We start from the raw sequence: 20,273 nt of genomic DNA, 5'->3' as shown, positions 1-20,273 counted from the left end.
CAAGTGATCCGCCCGCCATATACTTTAAATTATCTCTAGATTACTTATCATACCTAATACAATGTAAATAGTTGTTATACTGTATTGTTCAGGAAATAATGACAAGAAAAAGTCTGTTCACATAGAGTACAGAGGCAACTACTAATTTTTTTCCAGATATAGTCAATCCAAGATTGGTTGAGTCCAGGGATACAGAACCCACTGACACAGAGGTCCAGCTGTAGTTCTGTTACCAAGTTTTGTACCTTTGTAGCCTGATGTTGCCTTCCACAAACGTGACAGAATTTGCAGCGACGACAACACCAATTTTCCAGCTGGTCCTCCAGAGGGCGCTCGTTCTCCTCTAAACAAAACTTGTGGAAGGGCTCACAACAGACTTGGCAATACACAAACTATAGTAAGAACATGGGAAGATAGAAGTACATCAAATAATATGAAGAAAAACATAATCAACCATACCCTCCTTATATACTTTGGGTTTTAGTAGTCCACTGGCATATATTTAAGTCAATACATATTCATTATAATGACTATGTAAAAAAAGTACAGTATTGGGCACCGTGGGAGATTCAGAGTACTAAAGTGGTAATAACAGTGGAATTCGAAAGTAACAAAGTAAATATAATCCAAGATTTAGCAGAACATGCTAAGTGCCCTAAGAGTGGTATAAACAGAGAGCTATGGGAATGTAAAGGAGCGGGGTGAGGGAAATAGGGAGGGTTTAAACGTTTTCTGTAATATACAAAACAATTCTAAGCTCTGGTTTGTCCTTTCCATTTCTATTTTATTTTTTTAAATTCATTTTTATTTTTATTTACTTATGTTTTTGAAATGGAGTCTCACTCTGTCACCCAGGCTGGGGTGCAGTGGTGCAATCTCGATTCACTGCAATCTCCGCCTCCCGGGTTCAAGCGATTCTCCAGCCTCAGTCTCCTGAGTAGCTGGGATTACAGGTGTGTGCCAACACACCTGGCTAATTTTTTGTATGTTTAGTAGAGACAGGGTTTCACCGTGTTAGCGAGGATGGTCTCCATCTCCTGACCTCGTGATCCACCCGCCTAGGCCTCCCAAAGTGCTGGGATTGCAGGCATGAGTCACCACGCCCAGCCTCCATTTCTAATTTTAGAAATAAGTTATTTTCATATTGATATAGGATTTTCAAAAATACTAATTAGGATAATCCAGAATTTTCATTTGCCACAAAGGAATTATTGGGACAATTGGTCAAACCTAAATAAGGCCTATAGTTCAGATAATAGTAATGTACCAATGTTAATTTCCTGATTTGGTAATTATACCATGGTTAAATACAAGAATGTCTTTGATTTTTAAAAAAACATACTAAAATATTTAGAGGTAAAATGGTATATGTCTGCAACTTGTTCTCAAATTTTTAGACAAATGTATATCTATAGGTAAAATGTGTATATGTATTTTATTTGTTATTTTGTAAAATAGATGCACACAGAGAAACATATTAACACTTAGGGAATCTGGGTGAGGGGTACCTAGAATTCTTTGTACGACTCATAGTTTTTTTGTAAGTCTGAAATCATGTCAACATAAAAAGTTTAAAAAATTCGCCTGGAAGAGAGTTCATCAAGCACTGGTTATGCTTTAGGAGTGCAGTGCAGGCAGCAGGCTATTCTCTAATTCATGTTTTAGGAATCCTGTGAGATTGCTATGTACAACTATAAAGAATTTAAATCAGAACAATTATACCCTGAAAAAGAAATCTGTTTAGTCCCAGAAGTTGAAGGACTGGTGCTATAAACATAAGTTATACCTGTGGGTGGCATACATGTGGGTGCAAAGCACTATATTAGGAGGGAAAAGAGATACAGTAGACCCCTGGCACTTGTAGACTGAATATTCTCAGTCTCAATGATAATCTGAAGCAACTCCTGCACTTAGAACAATAAGTTGTTCGTAATAGGGACTAAGAGAATATTTGCTTAGTAAATGAATACCAGGCAATAATTTGTAATTCTGCTAGTAATAACTTCAAATGGCAAATGGGCAGGGTTGAGTTTCTTAGCTAGTTTGTGTCTCACTGACAGCTCAACATTCAGATTTCAACCTAGCTTGGATTTTCTTATTTTTTTCTTTTTTTTTTTTAATTTTTTTATTTTTTTGAGATAGGGTCTTGCTTAGTTGCCCAGGCTGGAGTTCAGTGGCGTGATAATGGCTCACTATAGCCTTGATCTCCTGGGCTCAAGTGATCTTCTCACCTCAGCCTCCCAAGTAGCTGGGACTAGAGTAGCTGGGACTATAGGCACATGCTACCATGCCTGGTATTTTTTTTTTTTTTTTTTTTTTGAGTAGAGATGAGGTCTCACTGTTGCTCAGGCTGATCTTGAACTCCTGAGCTCAAGCAGTCCTCCTGCCTCAGCCTCCCAAAGTGCTGGGATTACAGGCGTGAGCCATTGCACCCGACCTGGATTTTCTTTACTACCTTTGCATATATATCTTATGTGGTAAATAATAAGCCAAAGAGGTATCTGCCAGGAATTTAAGAACTGTAAAGGATGTAGGATATGTCCCTTATAAATGACAAACTACTGCTTCCTATTCAAAATTGTGCACTTTTTCCTTTCTCATTGTAAAGGTGGTACATACTGCAAAAAAACTCAGAAAGATTTAAAAAAAAAACCAAAAAAACAGAGAAACAAATAAAAGTCACCCATAATCCAACCACACTCTTCATATTTTGGTATGAATCCTTCCAGATTGTTTTCTAGATATATATTCTAAAAACACTTTTCCAAACTAAGATGGGATTGTGCTTTATATACTATCTTGTAACCTGTTCTTTTCACTCAGTGATATGTCATGGACATCTTTCCATGTTATTACTGCAATTACTTTTGCACCAACCTAATAACATCAATCTATATTATCATCTTTAGGACTTTGTATTTGCCATTATATATGCCCTATACTTATTTTAACCCATGCTCCTATATGGACTTTTGGGTTGTTTCCAGTTTTTTATTATCATGAACAATATTGAAATGAACACTACTTTATATCTACAGATTTGCCAATTTATCTAATTATATCCATAAGTATTTGAAGTGCAATTGCTATGTTAGAGGATATACCTATTTTAAAAATAAATGTATATTTCCAAATAATTTCCTCAGAAAGAAAGATTGTAACTAATCTATTTCTTTCTACCAACAGAAAGTCCCCATTTATTAGGATTCTTTTTTATCATGCTTTAATTTCCAGTTTTTGGTCACTAGAGGGCTAAAAAACAGACACCCTCCTTTCACCTCCCCCGCCACCTACCATGTATTTATTTCTAATTTTGTGAATTATCTATTTCTGTCTTTTGCCTATTTTTTTTCTGGATATCATTCCTTTTTCTTATTAATTGGTAAGAGCTCTTTGTAGACAAAGAGGCTCTGATATACAATATAAAACAACCACCAATAGCATCCCTTTTAATAGACCACTGTATAATTTTTTCTCTTATTTAGACATCTAACAGAAAGATCAGAACTCTAATAAAGACTGAATTTAAGAGAGATGGGATTATTGATGTTTTCACTCTCAGTAACTTTGCTACTCTAATAGCAGATTCCTTCCTAAAATCTCTAAAATACTTCTAAACCTTTCTTTAGCTGGTTTAAACAGGGGATAGTACCTGCTAAACACCAACAAAACAGACTATCAGAAAAATAATCTGTGTACTTCCTGGGGTACAAAGAAGCAGGATGCCTTACCTCTACATGCCCACTACTGGCACAGAGAAAGCAAACCACCCTGGGTGTTATAGGAACAGAAGTCAAGATTCCTAAGCCTCCCATCTCCCACACATTTTCTGCTTCACAATCCTCCTGTGGAGAGAGAAAGGTCAGTTAGGAAAGTTTTACAATTACACAACTTTGGATGGAAAATAAGGATGAAAAGCATAAAATTAGTATGACATCAGAATGTCAGAGTATTTCATTTCAATGAGTCCAAAAATAACTGCTGCTTTAGAAAGTTTAAATCTCAGACACAGACTATTAAAAGGCTTGCTTATTCAATTCATATTGAATATATTGCAAAGATACACTGGGACTGAATTTCCCTTACAGTTTTGCTAACTCAAGGAATCAATATGGTTTGATACTTTCCATGTGAAGGAATTACTTCCTCTGATACTGCTCAGGATGGATAGGAATGTTTCATTATCTATGTTCTGCAGTCAGTTCACAAACAGTGACCTAAGAACACTGACCAAAGCTCTCCCAGCGCTAAACCCATCTGTGAATGGGAGTTCTTATTCATTCCCCCAGTTGGTGCTGATTTCCTCTTTTAACACCTTTGGTAGTAGCATTTTCTTTATTTAAAGTCTTTGACACTCAATATACTTTACGGTCACCGAAAACCTTTACCTTAAAGTCCACTCTGATCCTGTGGACTCCATCTGCTGGAATTTTTTGCTTAGAACTATTGCCATTGGAGAGAGTACTGAGGATGTTCAAAGTGCCTGCATTCTCCTGCTTATTGACCGGAGGTGGTTTTTCCTAAGGAGACAAAAGATGAATATAGAACAAAATCACACCCTATTTGCCTTCGTATTTGCAACAGATAATAACGCAAATGACAAATCTTATTAATAGATCTAAAAAACATGTTTCCAACATAAACAGAGAAATAATCTTCAAAAAAAATTTTTTTTAAGAGATTGGGTCTTGCTTTGTTGCCTAGGCTGCAATACAGTGGCACAATCATAGTTCACCGCAGCCTAGACTTTGTGGGCTCGAGTGATCCTCCTGCCTCAGCTTCTCAAGAGTAGCTGGGACTACAGGTGCATGCCACCATGCCTAGTTGATTTTTAAATTTTTTATAGCAACTGTGAGTCACTGTGTTGCCCAAGTTGGTCTCCAGCTCCTGCCCTCAAGTGATCCTCCCACCTTGGTCCCCCAGAGTGCGGGATTATAGATATAAGTCACCACACTATCTCTTTATCCATAATAAATAAAAATAGTGAAAACAGGGAAGGGTGATTTTTACAGACAAATAATTGCTAAAGGATGTTGGGGTCAAAAAATAATTATGCCAAATGGCTTTTAGAATAAGCAGATTCCTAGGCTAGAACATACAGGGCCACAAAGAAGGGAAAAGCATGACAAGGAAGAGACCAAAAAGGAAACAGGGTAAAGCCTAAACTTTTTTTTTTTTTTGAGAGGGAGTCTCGCTCTGTCATCCAGGCTAGAGTGCAGTGATGCAGTCTAAGCTCACTGCAGCCTCTGACTCACAGGTTCAGGCAATTCCCCTGCCTCAGCCTCCCAAGTAGCTAGGATTACAAGCGCCCACTACCACACCCAGCTAATTTTTGTATTTTTAGTAGAGACAGGGTTTCACCATGTTGGCCAGGCTGGTCTCAAACTCTTGACCTCAAGTGATCTGCCCACTTCGGCTTCCCAAAGTGCTGGGATCACAGGCGTGAGCCACCATGCCTTGCCAAGCCCAAACTTTTCTTTTTGGAGACAGTGTTTTGCTTTGTCACCCAGGCTGGACTGCAATGGTACAATCATAGCTCATTATAGCCTCGAATTCCTGGGCTCAAGACGATCCTTCTGTCTCAGCCTCCTGAGTACCTGGGACTACAGGCAAGTGCCACCATGCCTGGCTAACTTCTTCTTCTTCTTTTTTTTTTTTTTGTTTAAATAAAGACAGGGTCTTGCTATGTTGCCCAGGTTGGTCTTGAACTGCTGGCCTCAAGCAATCTTCCCACCTCAGCCTCATTAAGTGTTGGGATTACCGGCGTGAGCCACTGTGCCCAGCTAAAAGCCTAAACTTGAAGTTTCTTAATTTTAAGGAATTCCACTGCCATGTACATAGAAGTCAAGGATAAGGCTTTTTCCCTACAAAATAGAATACATCCCTGAGAAATGGCAGAGAAACAAATCTCTCCTCACCTTTTCTTTTGGTTTTTGTTTTACAGGGATACTTGGGCGGGGAGCCACTTTTTTCTGTTTGCTCTGCTCTGGACCTAAAAAATTCAGAATAAATTGCAGTCAGATGCTGGCAACGACTACTTTAATACTGACTGACCTGTGAAGAAAGGGGCATTAGAAAAAAAAAAAAAAAAAACTATTTAAACTCTAGGCTTCAAACAGGAAATTAAAACAATACCTCCAATTTACCTGGTTTTTTGTTTGTTTATTATTATACATAATAGTTAGAAAGAGAGCTGATTTTCTTGAACTGAAGACTTAAAAAATCATACATTTCTTGCTTTCAAATGCTGTTTGAGACATCAGTGCTTTTTTGTTAGTACTTGTGGTTCAGCAATTCCTTCTTGCCCTCCGTACTCACCTGATTCTGGTGGTGGAGGCTGCTTTTTCTTGGGCTCACTAGGAGTGGTTTTGGGAACTTCTTTTCTTGGCGGTCCTGTAGTAGGTGGCTGAGGGGGGATGACTGGTGCTGGCTGGGAGACCTGCTTGCTTGACTTCCTAGAAGCTGGAATGGTGGCCTGTTTGGATTCAGGCCCAGGGGCCGAGACATTCCCTTCTTCACTCTTTTCCTCGACGGGCTTTCGTGGAGGAGGCTCACTACTGCTTTTCTTTGGGGCAGGATCCTCTCTTGCTGATGGGGTAGGTTTCTGACTAGAGTCCACCACGTTCTTCACAACACTGCTCTCTTTGCTCTCTTTCTTTTCACTGGTCTTAGACTTTTTTTCTTTCTTTTTCACAGCTGGGGGAAGAACAACAACATCATCTGTCTATAAGTGAGAATAATTTTATTTAATATAGAATTACAGAGCCACCATAAGATCCAGCAATCCCATAGCTAGGTATATACCAAAAAAAGGAAATCAGTATATCAAAGAGGTATCTGCACTCTCATGTTTACTGCAGCAATCAATATTCATGACAGCCAAGATTTGAAAGCAATCTAAGCATCCATTAACAGATGAATGGATGAAGAAAATGTGGTACATATCCACAATGGAGTACTATTCAGCCATAAAAAAGAATGAAATCCTATCATCTGAAACAACATGGATGGAACTAGAGGACATTATGTTAAGTGAAATAAGCCAGGCACAGAGAGACAAACATCACATGTTCGCACTCATTTGTGGGAGCTAAAAATTAAAACAATTGAAATGATGGAGATAGAGAGAGAGAGAGAATGATGGTTACGAGAGGCTGAGAAGGGTAGTGAGGTTGAGTGGGAAAGTGGGGATGGTTAATGGGTACAAAAATATAGCTAGATAGAAGTGAATAAGATCTAGTTTTTGATAGTACAACAGGGTAATTACAGTCAGCAATAATTTACTGTACCCTTGAAAATAATTGTAAGAGTATAATTAGACTGGTTGTAACACAAAGGATACATGCTTGAGGTAATGGACATCCCATGTACCCTGATGTGATTATTACCCATTGTATGCCTGTATCAACATATCTCATGTACCCCCATAAATTAATACACCTGCTGGCCAGGTGCAGTGGTGGCTCATGCCTGTAATTCCAGCACTTTGGGAGGCCAAGGCGAGAGGATCGCTTGAGCCCAGGAGTTCAAGACCAGCCTGGGCAACATGGCAAAATCCTGTCTCTGCAAACGAAAATTACAAAAATTAGCCGGGCATAGTGGTGCGCACCTGTAGTCCCAGCTACTAGGGAAGCTGAGGTGGGAGGATGGCTTCAGTCTGGGAGGTTGAAGCTACAGTGAGTCATAATCATGCTACTGCACCCCAGCCTGAAAGACAGAGTGAGACTCTGTCTCAAAAAAATAAATAAGTAAATAAATACACCTGCTATGTATCCACAAAAAATAAAAATAAGTTAAAAAAATACATTTAAAAAATAGAAGCGTAGAAATGTGACACAACATTCTCAGTTTCCTGCAGCTAAAAGTTAGCATTGAAAGGCTAAAGAAAGTTAATGCCAAGTTGATCAGGTGAAATAGGTATACTTTAATTGCTCTAGGAAATAGAATGAACTATAATTTTTATATAAATCTTAAAAATTTATTATGGAAAATTTAAAAAATCCCCCAATACAGGAAATAGTCCAATCAACCCCCATGTACCTATTACCTAGCTTCAACAATCTACTCCCTGCGAAAGAGTTGCACTTAAAAAAAAAAAAAAGTATTCTCTTCTACTGGATGTATACAACTACACAGCATTTAAGCAAGGAGCATTTGGGGGAAGACCTTTTTAACAACACTACCTTTAGCTTGCTTCTGCAGGTAGGCTTTGGAAGGCATCCACTGTAGATTCTGACATTTTCTCATCCTAGGAAAACAAGGATTAAACCATGAAACAAATTAAATTTAGAAGAGAAGCACTGAAACAAGTGTTCATTTTGCCTGCAACAATCAGTGAATCTTTATTCAGGTTCACATTTTTATAGCTGAAAAACGGACTACTCATTACTCAGATTAAATTTGAGCCTTTGAATCCCCTGATTCACCTACCTTTAGGATCTAAAAGGAGCAAATATCAAATTATTTTTGAAATGGGACTCAAATTTCTTGTAATCCAACACTGACTAGCACCACACACAAAGTGATCAGTCAGTATTTCTTGTAGTCGCATCAGTCCTACTCTCTTATGAGGTTAATATTCATCAAGTAATCTTAACACAAAACAGACTAAAATTATCAAACAACTCCTTTGTCTACCGCTACAATGCTATAATTAAATCTGGTGGCTTTGATATATACTTCACCCCTAAATTTAGATTTAATAAAATTCTAATGTAATCTGAAGTCTACAATTGCACTGAATCCACTTTAATTCTTAAATTTAACACAACTTTATCTTGCTATCATGTACTTTTTTGTGATCTGTGAAGTACTTTACTTCTTTCCACTAATGAGACTGAGACAAGATTCTTGCTTAAGGTCAGACCAAACCAAAGCACAGAACTACTGCTTGTCTCCTAGAAATTATCTCCCCTGAAGTAAATAATGTAGCATTTCTCCCAATAATGTAGCATTTCTCCCAATAATGTAGCATTTCTCCCAATAATGTAGCATTTCTCACTTTCATGTCACTCACTCATTCAGCAAATATCTATTGATACCTATTATTTGTGCCAGGTAATTTACAAGATGCTCAATCACCAAAATTTCTGTTTATGCTACTATCTTGATCTACTTTAAATAAAGTATCCCAGATGGCAAAAAGTACATCCACAAACTGACTAAAAAAGAGGAGAAAAAGTAGAGTAATAAAAATTTCAACATAAAAAATTCCATATTAGGGGATGGCTAATGGGTATAAAAAAATAATTAGAAAGAATGAATAAGACTTAGCATTTGATAGCACAACAGGGTGATTATAGTCAATAATAATTTAATTGTACATTTAAAAATGACTGAAAGAGTATAACTGGATTGTTTGTAATACAAAGGATAAATGCTTAAGGGAATGGATACCCCATTTTGCATGATATGATTATGATGCATTGCATGCCTGTATCAAAACATCTTATATATACCATAAATGTATATACCTACTATGTACCCATACAAATTAAAACAAAACTTCTTAAAAACAGAAATTTCAGCCGGGTGCGGTGGCTCACGCCTGTAATCCCAGCACTTTGGGAGGCCGCGGTGGGTGGATGACCTGAGGTCGGGAGTTCAAGACCAGCCTGACCAACATGGAGAAACCCCCTCTCTACTAAAAATACAAAAATTAGCCAGGCATGGTGGCGCATGCTTGTAATCCCAGCTACTCGAGAGGCTGAGGCAGGAGAATCGCTTGAACCTGGGAGGCGGAGGTTGCAGTGAGCTGAGATCGCGCCATTGCACCACTCCAGTCTGGGCAAAAAGAGTGAAACTCCGTCTCAAAAAACAAACAAACAAACAAACAAAAAAAAACCTCAGAAATTTCATATGAGGCCAAGCACTGTGGCTCATGCCTGTAATCCCAGTACTTTGAGAGGCCAAGGCAGGAGGATCACTGGAGCCTAGGAGTTCAACGTTGGCAGTGAGCTATGATCATGCCACTGCACTCCAGCCTGGGCATCAGAGCAAGACCCTGTCTCTTAAAAAAAAAATTCCATGTGCATAAAAATATTCTAAGAGACAGTCGGAAAGCACAGATATTTATGCAGTGTATCTCCAATGTTTCCTGAATTGTCATAATTTTGTTGGGTCAACATAATTTCATAAAGTTGTCAGGTTTTAAGTAGGAATCCTCCAGAGCTACAGTCTGATGTGGTAGCCATGAGTTACACATGGCTAAAGTTAAATGAAATAAACAATGTAGTTCCTCAGTCACACTAATCACATGTCAAGCACTCAACAGCCACATGTGGCTAACGGCTGCCACACTGAACTAAATAAACATTTCCATTATTGTTGTCTACTATTCCAATAGAACATTTCCATTGTTGCAGAACATTCTATTAATGACAGCACGGCCCCAGAGTATTTCTTATTTAAGAACAGCCCACACCACAAAATCTAACTGTAATAAGTCTTGCAACTCAATTACAACCACATTCAGTGTCCTGATGCATCTCTGCAACAAACTAGGGATAAATTAGCAACTTTATGGTTGAGAGGTCAACATCTCAGAGTGAAACACCCACTTACTTGCAGCACTGCTTCTTTATATTGCGACCACCAAACTTGGGCTTATCTAAGCAATTAGTACAAACACCACAGTCCTCAGGCACCTGGCAGCCGGGACACTGCCCACACCGCCTCGATCGCCGTCCTTTCTTTACTGGAGGTTCCTGGGGTGCCTTATTTCTAGTGACAGGTTTAATTGGTTTGATGGGTGGAGCAAGAGGTTCAGCATCTTCTGAGCCAGCAATTGATGACTTGTCTGTTAAAGAAATGCGGCATTAGTTCCAAGGGAGTACTGAATCCCTTCTTGGGAGTAGAAGGAGAGGTTCTCAAAAATCCCCTTCTATCATTAGCTACCTTCAAACCTTGTTTTAATTGGTACTCCAAAAATAAAATATATTAAAATATTTATATACAGAACTCAGAATCTATTTTAAATAGTTATTTAAATGTGTAAAAATGCCAATAACTTGGCTGGGCACAGTGGCTCATGTCTGTAATCCTAGCACTTTGGGAGGCTGAGCCAGGCAGATCGCCTGAGGTCAGGGGTTTGAGACCAGCCTGGCCAACATAGCAAAACCCCTCTCCACTAAAAATACAAAAATTAGCTGGGCATGGTGGCACATGCCTGTAATCCTAGATACTCAGGAGGCTGACGCAGGAGAATAGCTTGAACCCAGGAAGTGGAGGCTATAGTGAGCTGAGATCGTGTCCCTGTACTCCAGGTTGGGCGACACAACGAGACTCCGTCTCAAAAAAAAAAAAAAAGCCAACAACTTGCGTCTCGATGAAAGCAAAATTCCAAATACTGAAAACAAAACAGTCTAATCTAAAATCAAGAATAGAAACCAAATGATTCTAAGGATTCTTTAAACCTCTAAATTCGTTTTGAGTGGCTACTCTGCACTTAAGAACTGTATGGCAGCCATGACGTGCCTCCTAGACCTCCAACTACAGAAAGCACAACTGATCTGGGCCCCCGCTTCTGTGCTCTGAAATCAAGTGGTGCAGAGGCCACACTTACCACGGGCTTTCAGGCAGTGACTCAGTGGAGGAGTCACTCCTCCACCTGCTCCCGAGAGACACAAGACTCCCCTGACAGTCCACTTTTTCTCAAAGACACCTTGACAGCTTTCTAAACCTTTCTTACCTGCACAGCAGTCTAGGAAGATTCTAGCCTTCCTTCCCCTTCTCCTTCATGGGGGTGAGATGGGCATCACACTCTGACAGCTCTCCCAGCCTTCCCTGGCTACCTCCCCGTTTTCCTTCTCAGGCATTTCCTTTAATAAAATCCTCATGTTTTTAATCCCCTCTTGCCATCTGTTTTTCAGAGGACCCAGACTAACTATGAAGAGCCTACTGGGCATCCCCAGAATAATCAACAAACAAATCAAAAGCCTGTTCCGACTCCAAGTTGACCTTCCTGACCTACCATCATTCCCCATGGAAGACAAAATCTTTTCTCGTTCTTCCCATGGTAAGGCACTCAGGGTGGGCATGTCATCAGGAAACACAGCTCGTTTTCGGCCAAGGGCAACAGCTGCTCTTCTGCAGACATGTTTAATCCGGGGTCCTCGCACAGAGGTCTCTGATGAGTCACTTTCTTGACCCTGAATATGAGGCAATCCAAAAACAGTAACAACCATACATGTTGAAATTATAACTGAACGAAGCCAAGGTATACTTGATCAATTTCATGACGACTTAGAATCAAAACATACAACTCTAATTATTCCCAGCTGATAAATCACATCAAAACAGAAATCAACTATTACCGTATCCTAATTGGCAGCACAAAAAAAAGGTCTCTAATCAAAAAATAAAAAACAGCTTGAGGTGGGAAGATCATTTGAGGCCAGGAGTTGAAGACCAGTATGGGCAACATAGCGAGAACCCATCTCTACCCAAAATTTAAAAATTGGCTGGGCGCGGTAATACACACCTGTAGTTCTAGCTACTTAGGAGGCTGGGACAAGAGGATCACTTGAGCCACCTTGGGTGACAGAGTGAGACCCTATCTTAAAAACAAACAAACAACTAAGCTTCTATTCCCAATTACACTACTATTTTAAATTCCCCTCAAAATTCAAGCTGCCAGTCTATATTACCAAAAAGTTCAGTGTGGTATAAATATAGCTTATCTAACCAAAAACTATTTCTTATATTTCCTTGATCAACAAAGAAGTAGGAGTGAAATAACTTATAAATGAAAGTATAGGCTGGGCGCAGTGGCTCACGCCTGCAATTCCAGCACTTTGGGAGGCCGAGGCGGGCGGATCACCTGAGGTCGGGAGTTTGAGATCAGCCTGACCAACATGGAGAAACTCTGTCTCTACTAAAAATACAAAATTAGCCGGGTGTGGTGGCGCATGCCCGTAATCCCAGCTACTCGGGAGGCTGAGGCAGAATTGCTTGAACCTGGAAGGCAGAGGTTGCAGTGAGCTGAGATCACGCCATTGTACTCCAGCCTGGGCAAAAAGAGTGAAACTCCGTCTCAAAAAAAAAAAGGAAGTATAAAAGGCTACAACAGAAATGTCTCAGATTTTAAAGAGCCACTGCTCCTATCACAAAAAACATCCAACATGGTGTTAAAAATAAGTCCCATTATATTCCTGCTACAATTCTCAACTGGCAGAATTACTAAATGTAACAATGGCCCTAGGTTGAATAATATTAACTTTATTTATTTATTTTTTTGAGACAAAGTCTCACTCTGTTACCCAGGCTGGAGTGCAGTGCCGCAATCTTGGCTCATTGCAACCTGCCTCCCAGGTTCAAGCGATTCTCCTGCCTCAACCTCCTGAGTAGCTGGTACTACAGGCACATGCCACCATGTCCGGCTAAGTTTTTGTATCTTTAGTAGAGACAGGGGTTCACCATGTTAGCCAGGATGGTCTCGATCTCCTGACCTCGTGATCCGCCCGCCTCGGCCTCCCAAAGTGCTGGGATTACAGGCGTGAGCCACTGTGCCTGGCCCTGAATAACATTACAAATCTAAGTTTATGGCCATCTTAATCTAACTTGATATGCTGGCATAAATAGGCATCTTATTACATGACAATCTTTTCAAAAGACCCTAAAGATCAGCAACACTTCTCAGAAAAGGCCAGTGACTAGCTTACTTTGTTAAACAAATAAACAAACAAAACAATAAAAAAACAAACAAAAATGCTGGTCTTTGTAAAAATCTGTTTGGCATCCTGTTAACCAACTGAATTCTATAGCTTTCCTGTTCCATGGCCTAAGGCTAAGTGCTTCTAATCTGTTTGTTTATTTATTTTGAGACAGGGTCTTACTCTATTGGCCCAGGCTTGAGTGCAGTGGCGGGATCTCAGCTCACTGCTATCTCTGCCTCCCAGGTTCAAGTGATTCTCTTGCCTCAATCTCCCGAGTAGCTGGGAATAGAGGCATGCATCACCAACTTTTTTTTTTTTTTTTTTTTTTTTTTTTTTTAGTAGAGATGAGGTTTCACCATATTGGCCAGGCCAGGCTGGTCTCAAACTCCTGACCTCAAGTGATCTGCCCACCTTGGCCTTCCAAAGTGGTGGGATTACAGGCATGAACCATGGCACCCGGCCAGGACTTCTCATTTGTATTCTGCAAAAACATATTATCTATTGCTCTAATCCTTCACTACTCAGAGGAAGAGAATGCTCCCCTCCGGTTTTCTATTCTATCGGGGATAGTAAAACAACTTGACTATTAAAATGTACCTTTAAAATTAAGTCCCAGGTTTAATTACATCAAACCTATAAGGTACAAACAACTCAGTATCCTCTGAGTTGTTTAAGTTATCTAAGTCCCAACCTTAGTTCATTCAGCCTTAGTTCACCAATTTTCCACAGGTGCCAATCCAGCTATCCAATATTCCTCAAATGTGTTTCTTACTTTTCCATTTTTACCCACACTGTTCCCTCTACTTAGAATGTTATGTCCTGCCATTTTCTACCTATCAAAATCCTACTGGTCCTTGAAGGACTACTGCAAATACCACTGCCTCCACCATACTTTTCTTGGTTCTCATAACTGGATATAACTGAACCACTTAGCCTAAAACTTGCCCACAGAAAGGGCTCAATAAACTTAGTTTTAATAGGCAAGGTGGAAAAGAGTACCTGTGCTTTGGGCTGGTCAGTTTGTTTAAGACTCTTACTCTTCTCAATCTTGCAGAGCTGAGCTTTGGCCTTTTTTAGGAGGCTGGCAACCCTCTTGTCAGTCATTGGAAGCTTGTCTGCCTGAGCCAACATGGAGCCTATGGAGGAAGTGGAATGTTTAACAGTGCTAGATGAAGGAGTGGAAAGGCAGAGGGTTTTCTCCTTCTCCAGGGATGGGGCAGTTGGGCCGAGGTCCAAGTTGTTTTTTTCCAGATTTCCTCTCCCTTTCTTTATAAGTATTTTGGTTTTGACAGCTGTTGTATCCCCAAGAGTCACAGAAGTAATATCAGTCCCAGAATCATGTGATGAAGACTTCTTCCGCCCTGTTGCTTTTTTGGCAGAAGATGAAGTGGCAACATCTTCACCAACAACCTTCTCTTTGGAAACCCTACCCACAGGATACAAAGCAGAACTACTCTGAATTTCTGATCCCTTTTTCCTTTTCTCTTTCCTTGACTCCCGCTTATTCTCCTTTTCTCTCTCCCGGTCTCTCTCTCTACTCTTGTCCTTCTCCACGCTCTTGTCAGCATCTCGATCTTTGGACAGCTCCTCAGGGGCCTTGTCTTTATTTCTCCCTCTTTCAGTCTGAGAGCCTGGGGTAAACCAAGGGAAGAGAGGAGTAGGACTACTTGATGAAAATGGCTCTGGCGGAGCACTAGTCTGCTTCCTTGGTCTCTGATTTTTCTCTGCAGATTCCCCAGACTGAGTCAGGGAATGAGAAGGAAAAGTAAAAGTTGGGTTTAAGGCACTAGTGGCAAGAGGACTAACAGAAATGCTTAACGAGGAAGAGACAGAAGACGGGGGAGTGAGAGGTGACAGCTCAGAAGTACTAAGCCTTCCACTTCTCGTCCTCATGGAGTGAGAAGGAGATCTTGGTTCAGATCGAATAGGACTAAACACTTTTCTTTTCCTTTTTCTATTGGATACTCCTGAAGAAGATGTTCCAGCAGAAGTTCGATTACTAGGCAAGGTTACAGACTCAAATATTCTAGAGTGAGCCTCACTTGGAGTAAATCTTGGAGCTCTCAGAAGAGGGCTCCTTTTGTGCATATCAAACCTTGTTCCAGAATGGAGTGGCGAAAACAATCGGGCTGAAGTAGCAGTACCAGATGCAGAAAAACCAGAAGCAAAGCCAACGTCCTCGGGAGTTAGCGGAGGGGGTCGGAAATTATCAAATATTGGTTTGCGAATAAGACCTTCTTTGGCATACTTTGCTGAGGAAAAGTATTGTGGCTCTGACCTAGAATGCTTTAAAGAAGTCCACCTAAATGTCGGTTCTCGCAAAATAGATTTTCGCTTCCCTTGCATAGGAGCAGTGGAAGCAGGCAAAAATGGTGATGCTAAGGGGATTGTTGGAGGCATAAGCCAAGGTGTGTGGTCAGAGATACTGGAGGCTGGCTGCAGTGGTGGGGGTGGAGTCAGCAGAGGTGGAGGTGGAGACGAGGAGGTCTGCTGCTGGGGGGCACTTTGTAGAGTTGATAATTTTTTCGTCGTTCTAGATCCGAAACTTCTCTCCGACACTGAATACCTTCTGCTTCTCCTATCATTACTCTCATTTTCTGGGGACTGGGAAATGGGCAGTGGAGTATGAACTTCAGGGGTATCGCTCCGCTCCTCAGGAAGTACCTGAATCTCCTCAGAAGCCTGAGAGTCTGTGGAGGTATCAACACTGGGGCTACTAGATCGGGAGGAGTCTGAAGACATTTGAGAGGAGTGCTGAGAAGCTGCACTTGATTTTTCAGAAGATCCACAGGACGGGGCACTGAATCTACTATTCGGTGTAGACTCTAATCGGGCAATTTTAATTGGAGGGTCATAATCCTCATCCTCTATAAACCGCCGAGGGGTCTTAATGATCCGCGAAGAGATAGCACTGACAACAGGCATGATGAACTGTCGAATATTTTTGACCTGTGTCTTCACCTTTCTTCCCTGCAGCTGAGCTGCTTCTTTTTCAATTTTCTTTTGAGCCCCCTTTTTTGCCCTCTGCAAGAGTTGCTTAGCAATGGTTGCATCTGTCCTTTTTGAAGAAGGAATAATCCTAACTGGCTTAATCCTTCGAGGGCTTTGTCTGACAACTGTCTTATCTTCTTTTGTAAGTGGAGGTGTTCCTTCCTTGTCTTTCCGGACTTTCTGGGGCTTTTCCAGTTCAGAATTAATGAGGAGACCCGAAGGGGTCTTTATCCTTTCTGTTGACGGTGGCCTTCCTCTCCGTCGTACAATCTGTACCCCCTTCCTTCCTATTTGAAGCTTCCCTGTCTTAAACTTAGACTTGAGAGGAGACAGTTTACCTGCTCTTAATTTTTTAATCTTTGTGGCTTGCTGAAACGTAGCAGAAGGTGTCCTTTTAATTTTTTTCAGGTTATCTTCTTTGTTTCCCTTTGGTAACTCTGAAATGTCCTTTCCATGTGTTATTTTGATTTTTACTCCAGGGAAGGTGGGAGGTCTTCCTCTCTTCTTTTCTATACTTTTAGAATCTTTCTTCTTGATCTTATCTCCAGATTTGGTCTCTGATTTATTTAGAGGGGAAAACACAGATGGATCTGAGAGGATAGCTGAATTTCGGTCAGAGCCACTTCTAGGTCTCCCACGAGGTTTTCGAGGACTAGTTTTAACTGTGTATAGAAATTAAACAATGAAGAGCATATATTTAGCTGTGTAGTTTAGGTTTTAACTAATCTGAATATAACTTAGCACTGGCCATTTTGTACTGAGTTCAACCTGAGTCTAATGAGTCAATCAAACATCTTAATTGTGCTTAGTTTCTTTTCACCCAAAATTTGCCTCAAAGAAGTCAGCAAATAACATGCCACCTGAAAGAACATTTAATTACTTTTTTGATACAAAAAGATAATTAAGAGTTTTCCACTGAACAATTAATCCACAAAACTGATTTTCCTACAATTTTAGATGAGCAAGGTTTTTTCTGAATTCAAAGGAATTGTAAAGAAAAAAAATCTGAACTTCCTTGCCATATCCTAGCCAACAAGATTAACATTTAAGAACATGCTTCTAGTCAGTCATTCCATCTTTTCAATTCAGAATTCTGTCTTTGAACAAATTTGAACACGCTGCTTTTCAATCATCAACATACCAACTCCCTGGGCAGTTCCGAGTACCATATTTCAATCTATTTTCCCAAAGTAGACTAAGAAAAGTTTTACTGAATAGAAAAATGTTCATTCATGACACATCAGAATAAGATCACTGAACTCAGTGGCATGTGAACTAATCAGTGAAGTAACATAATGATGTGTCTACTAAATCTACTCCCCTGCCTAGAGGTTCTTCAGCTAGTCTCAAGTTGCAAAAAGATTTAACCTTAACTGATGTAAACAGCAAAGTGACAACTTAATAAATCAAAGTTCTGTTCTAAATAAAAGGAATTTTCCAATGTATAAATAAGCTCAGTTTGCTACTTTTCAAGCCATTCAAGAAAACAAGACTGTTTCTAAAACACCTTGTATAAGTCTACATTTTAAAAAGTAGTAACAGTTGGCTATTTTATCAAATCTTCTCTTCCCTCTTGATAACATTCTTCTGAGATTAAAACTTCCCTTAATAGGCACCAAAAGAGATTTATGCCATTATGATGAACATTTTTACAATGGAACTACTTTCTAACAGAACAGAAATCAACAAAGATTTTATTGTTGAGATTTCTAAATATAAATGCATTCCTCATCAGTTAATTTATGAGAGTTCCTTTAACAGACCAAGGATTCACAGCTCCTTTCTCAACATATTCTAATTACAACAAAGGTAATAAACTAGGAGACAGCAGAGAAACCATGTTTCATTTCTCAAATAATGAAACATATCGAGATGGTTTCTTAGAGAAGAAGACAACATTCAAGGTAGACTGGTAGTCAAGAAAAAAAACTTAAGAGGAAACTATCATGAAAAAGTTGTGAATTAACAAAATAAAACTCCTGCCCAGAGTCTGGGTGACAGAGTGAGACTCTGTTTCAAAAACAAGAACAACAAACAAACAAAACAACTCCTGCCCAGAAATACATCAAACAATTCCTTAACATTGTGGTAGACTTGAACCTGGCCAATCAGAGGGCTTTATCAATTCTGAAAACCTCTTCTATCCTACTTTTTAAAAAAATGCTTTTGGTAGACAAGTAGAAGCAGCAGAACAGAGAAGAGTCCCAGCACTGCTGCTAACTTCCCTGATCCACAACATATCCAAAGAACTCTCAAACTGGTTATAAATCATTACTCATATATTTTATGGACCTCATTTTGTCATCTATAAACATAAAAAAAACCCTGATGATCTCTCAAATTCCTTTCCTATATGAAGTTTTAAGACTTCATCACGTGTTAAAGAGAACACTGCTACTGTCTGAATAGCACAGATACTGGGACACTAATGCCCAACTCCCCCCAACTAGAATGGCAATACCACCCCATTTAAGAAAACTGTCAACTTGGATGTTTGAATTACATGATAATATATGATGACTCTTAAGTGAGACCCTAATGCTAGCACATATCACAAGCTAAGTCAATGTCAAAAAGCAGAAATAGCTAACAATATCATATTTAGCTGGAGTGTCTATCCACATAAAATCAAAGAAAACCGTATATAAAGTTAGAATGGCAGCACAGATAGGGAATGCATTTTCATCAAAAGATGCATAGCTTTCTCCTATATAGAACTGAATTCTGCAAGCCATTAAATGTTATTTCCATTGAGGGTCTTCTCTTAGGAAACTGCTTGTAAGTCTAGAATTTCAAGATATTCTAGATATTTTGTTGGTGAGAATGATGACAAATATTGCTAATTTTCCATTTTTTTAATTTTAATACAGCCTTTCAAGAATCAGGTAAAAATGTTTCACATAATGCCAATATTTTGTTTTTGGTTCTTTGACAACAGTAGACCAAATTTAATCTGAAAAAAATATTGGCCAAATTATTCCCAAAGACATATACACTACCACATAACACAAAATGTGTAAATCTGAGGATGCTTTTAGTAGGTTACCTTCAGTTTGCCTACCCAATTTCCCAGTAATTCTGTAGAAACCTACTTCCCATGCCCCAAGTTGTTCCCAGAGAGAAAGAATAAGCCCAATGTGGCCTGACAGAGAAGAGTCCCATAAAGAAGTCTAGCTCATAAGCCATTTCCTAACCCCAGTATGGTAGAGTATCCTTTACATGCAAAGAAGGCAAGGGGAAGCCACAATCTCCTAACAAACAAAACTTAAAGGCACCATGCACTTAATTGGCCGTACCTGAAGGAGACCTTGTGGGACTTCGCACTCTGACTTCTTCATCTGAGCCAAAACCTAAGAATTGCTCATCCTACAACAAAGGAAAATTATTTTAAAATCAGAAGCAAAAACGTGCATACAAACACATCCCAAAGAAATGCCCGGAGGAGACACAAATGAATTTGGAAAATTTGCCTTTTTATATTAATTATCATCATTCAAATGGATACTATAAAATAACTAATATAGAAATAAATGGACCCGGTCATACAGCTTTATTATAGACAAATAGGAGCTGTGTAGTAACTGAACAATGCATTGAAATGTCATCTTTGGTGCATAGTACACAGAG

The 20,273-nt window shown here is 39.6% G+C and overlaps 1 protein-coding gene across 7 annotated transcripts in view; it reads right to left on the bottom strand.

The window, feature by feature from the left end:
• KMT2A (lysine methyltransferase 2A) overlaps nucleotides 1–20,273 on the bottom strand; it is a 76,790-nt gene that overhangs the window by 22,659 nt on the left and 33,858 nt on the right. For 4 of the 7 annotated variants that reach the window (XM_023208363.3, XM_023208364.3, XM_023208365.3 and 1 more), the window contains 10 exons: nucleotides 19,943–20,012; nucleotides 14,655–17,308; nucleotides 11,972–12,149; nucleotides 10,564–10,798; nucleotides 8,184–8,248; nucleotides 6,319–6,696; nucleotides 5,919–5,992; nucleotides 4,389–4,520; nucleotides 3,732–3,845; nucleotides 246–392 (listed from right to left, as the gene is read on the bottom strand). In XM_023208363.3, coding sequence (XP_023064131.2) covers nucleotides 246–392; nucleotides 3,732–3,845; nucleotides 4,389–4,520; nucleotides 5,919–5,992; nucleotides 6,319–6,696; nucleotides 8,184–8,248; nucleotides 10,564–10,798; nucleotides 11,972–12,149; nucleotides 14,655–17,308; nucleotides 19,943–20,012 — 4,047 coding nt within the window. The remainder of the gene's footprint in view (nucleotides 1–245; nucleotides 393–3,731; nucleotides 3,846–4,388; nucleotides 4,521–5,918; nucleotides 5,993–6,318; nucleotides 6,697–8,183; nucleotides 8,249–10,563; nucleotides 10,799–11,971; nucleotides 12,150–14,654; nucleotides 17,309–19,942; nucleotides 20,013–20,273) is intronic. The other 3 variants (XM_023208369.3, XM_023208370.3, XM_023208368.3) reach the window with 2 other exon arrangements.

The sequence above is a fragment of the Piliocolobus tephrosceles genome, chromosome 13 (assembly GCF_002776525.5).
Source record: "Piliocolobus tephrosceles isolate RC106 chromosome 13, ASM277652v3, whole genome shotgun sequence".
Classification (NCBI taxonomy): Eukaryota; Metazoa; Chordata; class Mammalia; order Primates; family Cercopithecidae; genus Piliocolobus; species Piliocolobus tephrosceles.
Note: the sequence above shows the minus strand (reverse complement) of the source record. Positions and strands in the feature narration are given on the sequence as shown.